General features: G+C 44.0%; 1 protein-coding gene across 2 annotated transcripts in view; it reads left to right on the top strand.

The window, feature by feature from the left end:
* The window catches only part of LOC126183453 (integrator complex subunit 12-like), a 91,919-nt gene that overhangs the window by 60,355 nt on the left and 18,916 nt on the right, over window positions 1-12,648 (top strand). For both annotated transcript variants that reach the window (XM_049925449.1, XM_049925448.1), the window contains exon 5: window positions 6,216-6,332. In XM_049925449.1, coding sequence (XP_049781406.1) covers window positions 6,216-6,332 — 117 coding nt within the window. The remainder of the gene's footprint in view (window positions 1-6,215; window positions 6,333-12,648) is intronic.

Here is a 12,648-nt window from a genome sequence, read left to right as displayed (position 1 = left end):
TATTTGATTGATTTTAACAGGGGAGCTAAAACAGCTTAGGTCTGACCCGCCACTGCCCGCACTGAAACTAGGTTTATTGTGCGGTATTGCTCCCTGTATATCTAGTAAAGTCAACCAGTGCCCTTAAATAGTGCAAGGAGTCCCTCTACCAGTTTTTTGTTAGACACAATTTCTTCAGGTCTAGTTGTCTCGAAGATTCTGTATCTTTTACTCTCCAATGCCATGCATTCGAAGATTAGGTGTGATGCAGTTTCTTCACTCTCATCACAGATCCTACATTTAGGGTCCTCTTCCGTTATACTCATTGTGTGTAGATATATTTTGAAATTCCCATGGTCAGTCATCGGTCGAGTCATGAGTTTGATCTCTTTCCTGTTCAATCCCAGGATTACAGAGCTTCTTTTAAAACATGGCTTGGGCATCATTACCTTACAATGTTTTTGTTTCTGGACCTTGGTCCAATATCCTACATGCTGTCTCCTAAGCCACTTCTGTTGTTCTACTTTGATCATAGCCTTGGTGATTGTCAGGACAGGTTCTGGTCCAATAAATGGAGTTGTTGCCCCCCCCCCCCCCCCCATCCTAGCCAATCTACTGACTTGTTCATTGCCACAGATCCCTGAGTGGCTAGGGACCCACACTAGGTTCACCCTATTGCTTCCCCCTAGCTCCACCAGAGCCCTGTGGCAATCTGCAACAATCTCAGATCTTGTTGCAGGAGCTGCCAATGATTTTAGGGCTGCCTGGCTGTCTGAATAGATGTAGATGCTACGGCCATTGTAGCATCTATGCATATTCTCCTCCTCACATTGATTGCAGTAATTTCAGATTGGAACACAGAGGCCAGTTTCCCTAGAGATATGATGCTCTCCAGTCTTGGCTGAACCCCGTACAACTCTGTCCCAATGCCTTGGTTTGTTTTCGACCCATTGGTGAACCAAACGATGTCCCCCCCATTAGGTGTCGAACTGTGTTTTCCCACTGCTCCCTACTTCCAATTATTATGCTTTAAGGCTTGTAGAAGCAGTTGGGAGTTATTATATAGTCGGCAGGCATTTACCCAGCCATTCCTATATTTACCTCACTCACTATCTTAGTGTGTGATTCTGGATATCCGAATGACACAGTTTTTGCCAGTTTTAAGTCTTTGTGTCCCAGCTGCTGCCTCCATCTTGACCCAAAGGTGAAGTGGAGGCATATCCAGCATGGCTTCTATTTCAGCAGTTGGTGTGCTGCTAATTCCGCCCATTATGGCTAAGCAGGTCAATCTCTGCACCTTAGCAAGCTCCTTAACCGCAACCCGCTGTTCTACCATCTTCCACCACACTACGGCCCCATAGGAAATCCTAGGTCTAAACACTGTGGTGTATATCCAGTGCATACCCCTGGGGCTTAGGCCTCAGTTTTTGCCACAAGCCCTCCTAGTAGTCACTAGAGTACTTTTTGCCTTGGAGCATATGCTTTTAATGGGATGGGTCCAAGTTAGCTTCTCATCCAAGGTTACCCCTAGATATTTCACTATCCCCTTCACAGGTAGAGTTTCATCAAAGACCTTTAAATTCCAACTTGCGTGCTGAATATGTCTCTTCATAAATGGCACCACAACAGTCCTCTTAGGATTAACTCTCAGATACTGTTTAATGCACCATTTCTGCACAATGTCCAACCCTCCTTGTGCCATATTGCTGACTGTGTCAGTGAATTTGCTAAGTATTACTATGACAAGATCATCTGCGTATCCTTCGCAGAAGCATTGTCTGGAATTTAGTTCCTCAATGAGTTCATTCACCACTAGATTCCACAGTAGAGGAGACAAAACTACTACTTGTGGGCAGCCTCTAGTGCCCTTAATTACCACTTTTCATTCACCATGGTAGCCTCTACCTTCCTTCCACTAAGCATTGCCCTGGTCCACCTACATATAGTGGTCCCCAGGTCATGCACCTCTTCTGCCCTTACCATGTAATCAAAGATCAGTGTTACTGAAGGCCCCCTCAATATCCAGGAGGATGCAGAGGGCTATTTCTTGGAAATGAAGTACTTTTTCCACCTTCCCAACAAGTTGGTGGAGAGCTGTCTCACATGATTTACTTGGTTGGTATGCATGTTGGTTTGGGTGTAGAGGGACCCTACTTAGCCTCCTCTCCCCAGCGAATACATTAACCAGTTTTTCCAATGTTTGAAGAATGGAGGAGGACAGACTGATTGGTCTCATATCCTTGGCCTTGGTATGATCAACTCTCTTTGGCTTTGGAATGAAGACAACCTTCACTGCCCTCCAAGCATTTGGAATGATTCCTACTGCTAGGCTAACCCTCAATAACCCGCATAGGACTCGTATAAGCTTTCCTCCTGCCTGTTGCAGGACAGCTGGAAAAATTCCATCTGGGCCAGGTGACTTGAACAGTTGGAATTTCCCATTGCCCAATAGATTTTGTAGAAGTTCACACACCCTTTGGACGATTCCCAGTCCTCTCTTATGAGAACCATTGTCTCTCTAGGGTCACATACTGGTTTGTGTTGTCCGGCAGAGCATATTGAGGAAAGTGAATTTGGAGGAGCAATTTCAGCATCTCATGTGCTGTCTTTGTATATTCCCCATCCTCCTTCCTCAACGTACCTCCTGGATTGGTTGGTACTCTAGTGAGAATCTTTTGAAGTCTAGCTTGTGCAGCCGTGCCCTCCACTTCCTCACAGACTGTCTTCCAGGTTGCCTCCTTTGCTTGTCTTATTGCAAGATTGTAATTGACAAGGGCCTCACGATATTTAGCCCATTGTCCTTAATGTCCCGCAATATTAAACAGTCTCCGTACCTGTTTTCTTTGCTTTTCCAGTTTGTTATTCCACCAAGGAACACTCCTATCTGTGCACTTCCTGGTGATTGTGCAGTTCTCATGATACGAGGTCACTATGGCAGAGGTAACAGCCTCAGATACTTCCTCAAATTCTACTGGATTCCTTATCGAAGTTTTAATTTCTGATAAGCCTAAGTCAAGGTCCGTCCTATATGTCTCCCAGTCTGTTTTCCTGGGATTCCTATTTCCCATTTCAACCTTGAATTTGATGTACACGTGGTCCGATCAGGATGGCTCTAACACCACATACCATTGTTTGACATAGCTACCCATTGTCATGGAACCAAAGGTTATGTCAATTACTTCTTCCCTTCTGCTATTCCTGAATGTAGGTTCATTGCCCCTATTCAGGACCTCTAAGTTGTTAGCTAAAAGAAATTCAAGAAGGTACTCACCTCTAATGTTGGTGTCCTTGCTGCCCCCACACTAGGTTGTGGGCATTGGCGTCGCATCCCACCAGCAGTCGATCACCTTGCCGATGGCAAGTATCTACCAGTCTCCTCACCTCCAAGGGAGGAGGAGAGCATATCTTTGTAAGGAAGGTATGCTGAGGCCAAAATAATTTCCCTCGTGATGCCGTCCTCACATTGCTGCATTTTAATGGTCGCTAAATCCCTAGAGCAGAAATCCATTATTGGCATGAAAGAAATGCCATTTCTTACCTAACTGCATGCTATGGAGTTTCTTGGATTCCTAGCATAGATCAGCTTACCTCCAGTGCCACCAAGGCCCGATACACCCCCTTTGTATAAATAGGGTTCTTCTATCAGGGCCACGTCCACTTCCTGTCTCCTCAGGCAGTGGCTCAGGGCAGCAGTGGCCCCTTTACTGTGCTGCAGATTAATCTGCAGCACCTCCAGGTTCCATCGTACTGCCATATTTGAGGTCTTCGAGAACTCTGACGGTGACGTGCAAGAACCCTGAAAACAGTTTCAGGTCCTGCTCCCGCATCGCCTTCAGGGACTTCTCACCAACCTCCACCACCAGGGTTCGTCCTTCCAGAGCAACCTTCTGGTTAATCACTCTCCAATCTTCTGTTGAGACTTTTGGGTTGTGGGCCCCTATTTTACTGAACAGTCTTGGGAGAGACTTCCTTAAGGATCTTGGATACCCATAATGATACCTTTGCGGTCTTGAGAAGCTCCGCTGCTGTCTTGAGCAGCAGCTTCACATCTTCCCACGGCGATATGTCCTTGAGCCATTCTCGTGTGTGCACCTCCTCACAGACAAAAATGAGTGCACCACGATCTAGATAGACCCTCCTGAAGTGAAGAGGGCCATTTGTACTAATTCCTCCTGCTGCGAGGTGATGGCCACCAGTGGATAACCTTCCTGGATAACTGCCATCCTAAAAACTGAGACTGCAGTACTATTGGTCTGTTTCCCTATTTCTTGCCTCAGTTTTTTCTGGACTCGCTTATCCAGGGAGTAGGGAGTCTTTGATTCCTCCCTTATCCGCTTACTACCTGTCTTACTCCCTCTCTCTCTCTCTCTCTCTCTCTCTCTCTCTCTCTCTCTGTCTTTCTGTGTGTGTGTGTGTGTGTGTGTGTGTGTGTGTGTGTGTGTGTGTGTGTGTGTGTGTAGTCTCACATGTTTGAATGCTTTTAGCCTGGATCACGCATACGAGTGGATTTTTTATTATTTCTTTTTGTCACTTATGTTCATGGATACCTTGCCAGTTTTACCAACACTAATCTCTTAAACCTACTTTGTTTCTTCTGATCCCTCTTGGGCACATACACTCCTGGAAATGGAAAAAAGAACACATTGACACCGGTGTGTCAGACCCACCATACTTGCTCCGGACACTGCGAGAGGGCTGTACAAGCAATGATCACACGCACGGCACAGTGAACACACCAGGAACCGCGGTGTTGGCCGTCGAATGGCGCTAGCTGCGCAGCATTTGTGCACCGCCGCCGTCAGTGTCAGCCAGTTTGCCGTGGCATACGGAGCTCCATCGCAGTCTTTAACACTGGTAGCATGCCGCGGCAGCGTGGACGTGAACCGTATGTGCAGTTGACGGACTTTGAGCGAGGGCGTATAGTGGGCATGCGGGAGGCCGGGTGGACGTACCGCCGAATTGCTCAACACGTGGGGCATGAGGTCTCCACAGTACATCGATGTTGTCGCCAGTGGTCGGCGGAAGGTGCACGTGCCCGTCGACCTGGGACCGGACCGCAGCGACGCACGGATGCACGCCAAGACTGTAGGATCCTACGCAGTGCCGTAGGGGACCGCACCGCCACTTCCCAGCAAATTAGGGACACTGTTGCTCCTGGGGTATCGGCGAGGACCATTCGCAACCGTCTCCATGAAGCTGGGCTACGGTCCCGCACACCGTTTGGCCGTCTTCCGCTCACGCCCCAACATCGTGCAGCCCGCCTCCAGTGGTGTCGCGACAGGCGTGAGTGGAGGGACGAATGGAGACGTGTCGTCTTCAGCAATGAGAGTCGCTTCTGCCTTGGTGCCAATGATGGTCGTATGCGTGTTTGGCGCCGTGCAGGTGAGCGCCACAATCAGGACTGCATACGACCGAGGCACACAGGGCCAACACCCGGCATCATGGTGTGGGGAGCGATCTCCTACACTGGCCGTACACCACTGGTGATCGTCGAGGGGACACTGAATAGTGCACGGTACATCCAAACCGTCATCGAACCCATCGTTCTACTATTCCTAGACCGGCAAGGGAACTTGCTGTTCCAACAGGACAATGCACGTCCGCATGTATCCCGTGCCACCCAACGTGCTCTAGAAGGTGTAAGTCAACTACCCTGGCCAGCAAGATCTCCGGATCTGTCCCCCATTGAGCATGTTTGGGACTGGATGAAGCGTCGTCTCACGCGTTCTGCACGTACAGCACGAACGCTGGTCCAACTGAGGCGCCAGGTGGAAATGGCATGGCAAGCCGTTCCACAGGACTACATCCAGCATCTCTACGATCGTCTCCATGGGAGAATAGCAGCCTGCATTGCTGCGAAAGGTGGATATACACTGTACTAGTACCGACATTGTGCATGCTCTGTTGCCTGTGTCTATGTGCCTGTGGTTCTGTCAGTGTGATCATGTGATGTATCTGACCCCAGGAATGTGTCAATAAAGTTTCCCCTTCCTGGGACAATGAATTCACGGTGTTCTTATTTCAATTTCCAGGAGTGTATTAATGTGGTGAAATAGTTTGTGAGAAAGCTATTGTTCTAGGCCATAAGAACCAGTATGATGATCACCTTAAACTGTGCTTCTGTCTATACAATAAGTCGTGCTGTTTCTGTTCCACTGTCTCTTCATAGGTACAGCTTGTAATGAAGTAACACCTCTCTTATGATGCTTTGCACTCTTTTTTTTTTCCTATTTCAGGTGTCTAAGCCACATGCTTCACCAAAATCAACTGTGAAAGACCCTGTCTCAACTGTGAAGCCTACATTGAAAGCTGAATCTGCACCACCAACTCTTGTATTCAAAAGAACAGAAAAGGTAGGTGGGTATTGGAGGAGGGGGGAAAATGAGAGGCAGATAGAGATAAATTATTATAGGGCAAACCTAATAAAGAATTAATGAGAGTGGCAGAGATTGTGGAGCAACTGTTTCACTGCATGCAATGCTCTTCAACTTGGTGGTAAAGTTTGCGCCGCTGACCACAGTTTTGCAGTGGCCATTTGTGCGTGTGCGGGTGGAGGTGCATGTGCGTGCATGTTCTAATGTTACTCCAACTGCAGTTCTGGCTGAAATACTTCTCATTATGAGAGATTCATCATAGTATGAGAGTGGTTTAGTTTTTGCGGTGGAATATTAGCTCTGAACTTTAAATTTCCTCCATCAATAAAGTCCATAAGGGGATGTATATTGCAGATTTGCCTGGATTTTTGATGTGATGAAAACTTGGATGTTAAAATAATATTTTTGAACACACTGATGATGAATCCTTTTAACAGTGGATGTATTTTCTGTAAGGATTTGCCAATATGTTCACCCACAAACTGCCTTCTACCAACATTGACTGACAAAACAGCAACTGTTACAGACTTTGCATCATTACATTGGCCAAACTGCGTCCGACTTAAAGTGCTTCACACCACTCAATATATACTCTATCTCAACAATGAATGTTGTCTGGTCTTTTGTCAAAAACAATTACATTCAGATTTATAATGAAAAGTTAATGATTTACAACAAACTGTTAGTATGGTTTAAAGATAGTAAATGATGATTCATTCTGAATACATTTCTAAATATTATTCTTTCGACTTCTGTGTCGAAACTTAGATATGAAGTTACAATAATGATACCTATCATAAAATCATTAATTATATCTTAATCTCACACTGGATTTTATTTCTAATGTTAGTTGAGGTGCAGTACAAAATGCCAATAAGGAATTTTAGGTTAAAGTTCTGTATGATGATTTCACAGCCTCAGAATGAGTGAAAATCATAGTGTTTACATCTGAATGTTCAAGAATCATTAATGAAAAAGTTAATTACTGTTCTAATTGGTTTTTCGTTATTGACATGATACATAAAGTGCCCAAGGCACTTTAAATACATCAGATGACTGATGTTTTTAGAAAGTTTGTTTGTAGGTAAGTTGAAACTTAAAAATTTTGCTAGTTAATTATTGGTTTAATTATAACATAGATATTTCTCCAAACATTTCAGTGGGAATGTAATAATGCAATCACAAGAATGAAATTATAAATTTTGCTGTAATTTATGACAGTATGTCAATATGTCACCTAGTTTTCTAACTAATTATAATTTTCTGTTAATTACAGTTGAATGATCTGAAATGATGTTAATGATGTTGATTTGGTATGTAAGTGAACCATATAGTTTAATTTGCTGATAGAAATTAAGAAAAACCATAATTTATAGCTTTTGTCCATTACATATTGTAGATTGGGTAATACACAATCTGCAGAACTGTAAGTGGTTTTTAATCATTCATTAACTAGCGTAGTCCTGTTACAGCTTGCTCATGTGTGGACAGTTAGTTGGTGGCTGTGTTATTATGGAAACTTAAACAAACAAAGTTCGAACACATTTTTGACTGCACAAGTGGTCCTACCTCTAATGGGGATAATACATGCTGTGAGGTGGGTTTACTCTGTGGGTCATGTACCTGACTCTTCCTGAGGGAGGTGACCTGTGGACATCTGAGGAGGAGTAGAAGAGTGGGAGTGGCTGATGGAATTTGCGTATATCAAGTAGATAAGAGTGTTATTTTGGGAGGTATAGGAAGGGTTTTAGAATTTTCACCAGAGTTAGGGAAGTGGTAGTTTTAATCCTGGTAACGTTATTGATTTGGTAGTTTCTGTTTGGAGTGGTGGTCATTGGGGTGCACAAGAGATTATGATATGTTAGTGTACCAGTTGAGGAGTGTTGGTTTGAGTATCAAGACCATGGAGATGATCTGCACATTGGGAGGAAGACTGCTTCTCATAAGACTTCGATGATAAGACCAAAGGGACAGGCTTTTTTGGCATCGTGTGGAAGGGAAAGGAAGGTAGCTATCATAGTGAAGGTACTGTTAGTAATTAGTTGAATTCATTCTGGAAAAGTCTGAGGTCAGTCAGAGAAGTTGACGTCAATGTCCAGTAACGTGTCTCACTAAGCAGATCTGGGAAAAGTAAAATATTTTGAAGTCATGTTAAGGATACAAAGGTATGAGAATATGGGCATGAAGCCAGACTATAAACATGTCACAAATGAATGTAATCAAATGATGGATTTAACGATTTTGAATGAATAGAAGATATTCTTCTGAGACTGATAAATTACCATGGGCGAATGCTGTGGGAAACGTCCATGGCTTTCTCAAGAATTTTTTTTTACAGTTCAGCCATTTTAAGATGACTGTTTGTATCTAAAGCTACAAGCAGAGGAAACCTGTGGGAGGGGATGGATCAATTCCAAATGTCTTTAGTGTATGCACTGGGGTGGAGGTAGTGGAGGTACTACTTCATACGAGGTGCATTCAAGTTCTAAGGCCTCCGATTTTTTTTCTCCGGACTGGAAAGAGATAGAAACATGCGCATTGTTTTAAAATGAGGCCGCATTCATTGTCAATACGTCCCAGAGATGGCAGCACCGTACGGCAGATGGAATTTTACCGCCAGTGGCGAGAATGAGAACTGTTTTAAATACTTAAAATGGCGACGTTTTCCTTACTTGAACAGTGTGCAATCATTCGTTTTCTGAATTTGCGTGGTGTGAAACCAATTGAAATTCATAGACAGTTGAAGGAGACGTGAGGTGATGGAGTTATGGATGTGTCGAAAGTGTGTTCGTGGGTACGACAGTTTAATGAAGGCAGAACATCGTGTGACAACAAACCGAAACAACCTCGGGCTTGCACAAGCCAGTCTGATGACATGATCGAGAAAGTGGAGAGAATTGTTTTGGGGGATCGCCGAATGACTGTTGAACAGATCGCCTCCAGAGTCGGCATTTCTGTGGGTTCTGTGCACACAGTAATGCATGACGACCTGAAAATGCGAAAAGTGTCATCCAGGTGGGTGCCGCGAATGCTGACGGGCGACCACATGGCTGCCCGTGTGGCATGTTGCCAAGCAATGTTGACGCGCAACGACAGCATGAATGGGACTTTCTTTTCGTCGGTTGTGACAATGGATGAGATGTGGATGCCATTTTTCAATCCAGAAACAAAGCGCCAGTCAGCTCAATGGAAGCACACAGATTCACCGCCACCAAAAAAATTTCGGGTAACCGCCAGTGCTGAAAAAATGGTGTCCATGTTCTGGGACAGTGAGGGCGTAATCCTTACCCGTTGCGTTCCAAAGGGCACTACAGTAACAGGTGCATCCTACGAAAATGTTTTGAAGAACAAATTCCTTTTTTGCACTGCAACAAAAACGTCCGGGAAGGGCTGCGCGTGTGCTGTTTCACCAAGACAACGCACCCGCACATCGAGCTAACGTTACGCAACAGTTTCTTCGTGATAACAACTTTGAAGTGATTCCTCATGCTCCCTACTCACCTGACCTGGCTCCTAGTGACTTTTGGCTTTTTCCAACAATGAAAGACACTCTCCGTGGCCGCACATTCACCCGCTGTGCTGCTATTGCCTCAGCGATTTTCCAGTGGTCAAAACAGACTCCTAAAGAAGCCTTCGCCGCTGACATGGAATCATGGCGTCAGCGTTGTGAAAAATGTGTACGTCTGCAGGGCGATTACGTCGAGAAGTAACGCCAGTTTCATCGATTTCGGGTGAGTAGTTAATTTGGAAAAAACAATCGGAGGCCTTAGAACTTGAATGCTCCTCGTATAGGTGAGAAAGCTATCTGACAAAGGTCAGTCATCAGGAAGAACGGAGCATCCTATGTTTTTAATTTTGTAGATCATGGGGAGTTGGTGTAATATGGGTACGTAAAAGCAGTAGATGTTATGAAGGAAAAGGATTAAGGTAAACATTTATGTGGTGGGCCTAAGAATTTGAGTGCACATATGAGGTCATGCTGTACTTATGGATTGGAATTGTTGCAGCAAGCTTTTCTGGAGGAAATGATGGGCAGTGAAGAGCTTTTTCCAAGAAATGATTATGGTCCATTTCAACAGTTATGGAGGCAAAGTCTGCAAGGAGGATGATTAAAGTCAGATCAGTTTTGAGGCTCTCAAAAACAGCTTTCTCAGCAACTGTGAGATTGGTATCATCAAGGAGAGATCTTGGGAAAAAAAGGTGAGTCAGTTTGGAGGTGAGGAAATTCTTGGTTACCAGGGGGTTGGTTAGGGGGCAGACATGGCTGGATGCAGCTATAGAGCAGTTGTCATGATTTGATGTTGGCTTTGCTGATTATGTTCAACAACAGTGAGGCCATTGGGCAGAATTGAAAAATCTGTAGTTAGATTTTGAGAGGATAGGCTGACAGCATTGTAACATATCTGCCTCGGATGTTGTGTGTGTTGAGTGTAAATGTGTGGCGAATGAAAGCTGTGATATGTTTAAGAATTTCTGCATCAGAATACAAGGCAAGGCTGGTGAGGTTCTATGTCCACTATCTGACCACTAGGAGGTCTGTGTTGAAGATCAGAGTTGTAATCAGACATGGAAGTTTGTATTGTGAGGAGAAGGGTTATTCTCCCCATAGAATATGCAGCACTTCAATACTCCCCTCTGGGTTGTGATCACAGTGTAACTAGTGAACGCACAATATCCAAATGTTACTGAAGCCAGTTTTACATGACATACAATTGAACCACCCGCGTACTATACACAGAATGTAAACTGGTCACTTAGTAAATACAGAGATTCTTATAAATGTATTAAACAATTAAGAGTTCTGTTCATTGATTCTGGTTCATTTGTTTATTCCTTGAAAGAGCTACTATAGACATCCCAACGGTACTTCAGAAGTGGCCAACATATGGGTCTTTAAAGTTGGTATTACTACATATTAGGAGTAGTCTATGAAGTCTGGACACAGCCCATCATCATTAAGTTTGTGTAAGAACAGGCGATTATATTGAACAACTGTCTCCATCATGATCAGTGCAACGGGAAACAGTGTCATCTTCTGACTGAAAGCAGCTACTTTCAATAGCTGTGTGTGTGCAATATGGAGCTAGGGGAAGATACACAACAGAAGAGTAATATCAGTAACATATCCCAACTGCAAAAAGGAACAGGTGCAATACTCTTGCTCAAATTACTTTACGTCTTACTAGTGCTTAGGCTTGTCCAAGAACGATTATCTAATTACAGTGTCAAAAGGTGTATTCAGTCACTTGTCTGATGCATCTACTGGCAACATATGCAAATACCTTCTGCCAAACTGTATTGTTAGCACAGTCTACCAATGATCTTCTGAGATGAGTACTATCCAAGTGCGACAAATTATTCTAGGTGCAAGCTAGTGAGCAGACAATGAGAAATGTGTTACCATGCCAAAAACATAAAATTTTACTGGGTAATTGTGAGGGAGGGGGTCTGTCCAGTGACCTCACTGTTGACCGTAATCAGCAAAGTCAACATCAAATCATGACAACTGCTCTATAGCAGCATCCAGCCAGGGTGTCATGTATATGGACAGTTAGGACATCACTTAGATTGATATTAATTTTAACCTTATTCCCAGCTAGCATCCCAGGGATGCTCTTAGAAGATGTGCTTCACAAAGACTACTTAGTCATAAAACCCATCAGGAGAAGGAAAGGGAAACCTACCTACAGTACCTCCAAGCAGCTTTTTCCCGAGTATCCTTAACTGATGCAGATTGTTAATCTTAACCTGATAAATGTATTGGATAGCGACAGTTCTTGCCATCTCTTGATACTACTGTGAGTGTAACTTGTGCAACTTGTTTTTGTGTAACTTGTGGGTGTCCATAGTTGGAACATTTGTTTTGACATGTGAATGAAGCCTGAGTACTTCAGAAATTTTTGTATGATCTTTTCATGCCCCAGTACCTGTTTTTTCACATGTAATTAAAGTCGAAACTTTTGAACTTGATCTATTTATAACTGAGTTCACAATTCCTCTTCCAACATAAACTTCTCAGAGTTGGAACATATCCTTTCATCCTGCAACCCACCTGGTATCAGATTTTGTAGACTTTATTCTCACTTCAGATTTGCTCTTACCAGTCTCATCCAGCTGAATAGCTCTTCCACCTTTCATTACAATCTATCCATCTTGTTCATCGACACTATTTCCTTATTGCTCCCCTCCCCATCACCCTGATCATCTCACCACCTGTCCTAACTGAGGTCACTACCTAACTCTGTGAAGGTGAAGTGTCAAAGAATGGGGGTCTTAGCTGATTCTCCATAATCAA

The sequence above is a fragment of the Schistocerca cancellata genome, chromosome 4 (assembly GCF_023864275.1).
Source record: "Schistocerca cancellata isolate TAMUIC-IGC-003103 chromosome 4, iqSchCanc2.1, whole genome shotgun sequence".
In the NCBI taxonomy this organism is placed as follows: Eukaryota; Metazoa; Arthropoda; class Insecta; order Orthoptera; family Acrididae; genus Schistocerca; species Schistocerca cancellata.
The sequence above is the reverse complement of the archived record's forward strand: the minus strand, read 5'-3'. Positions and strand labels throughout refer to the sequence as shown.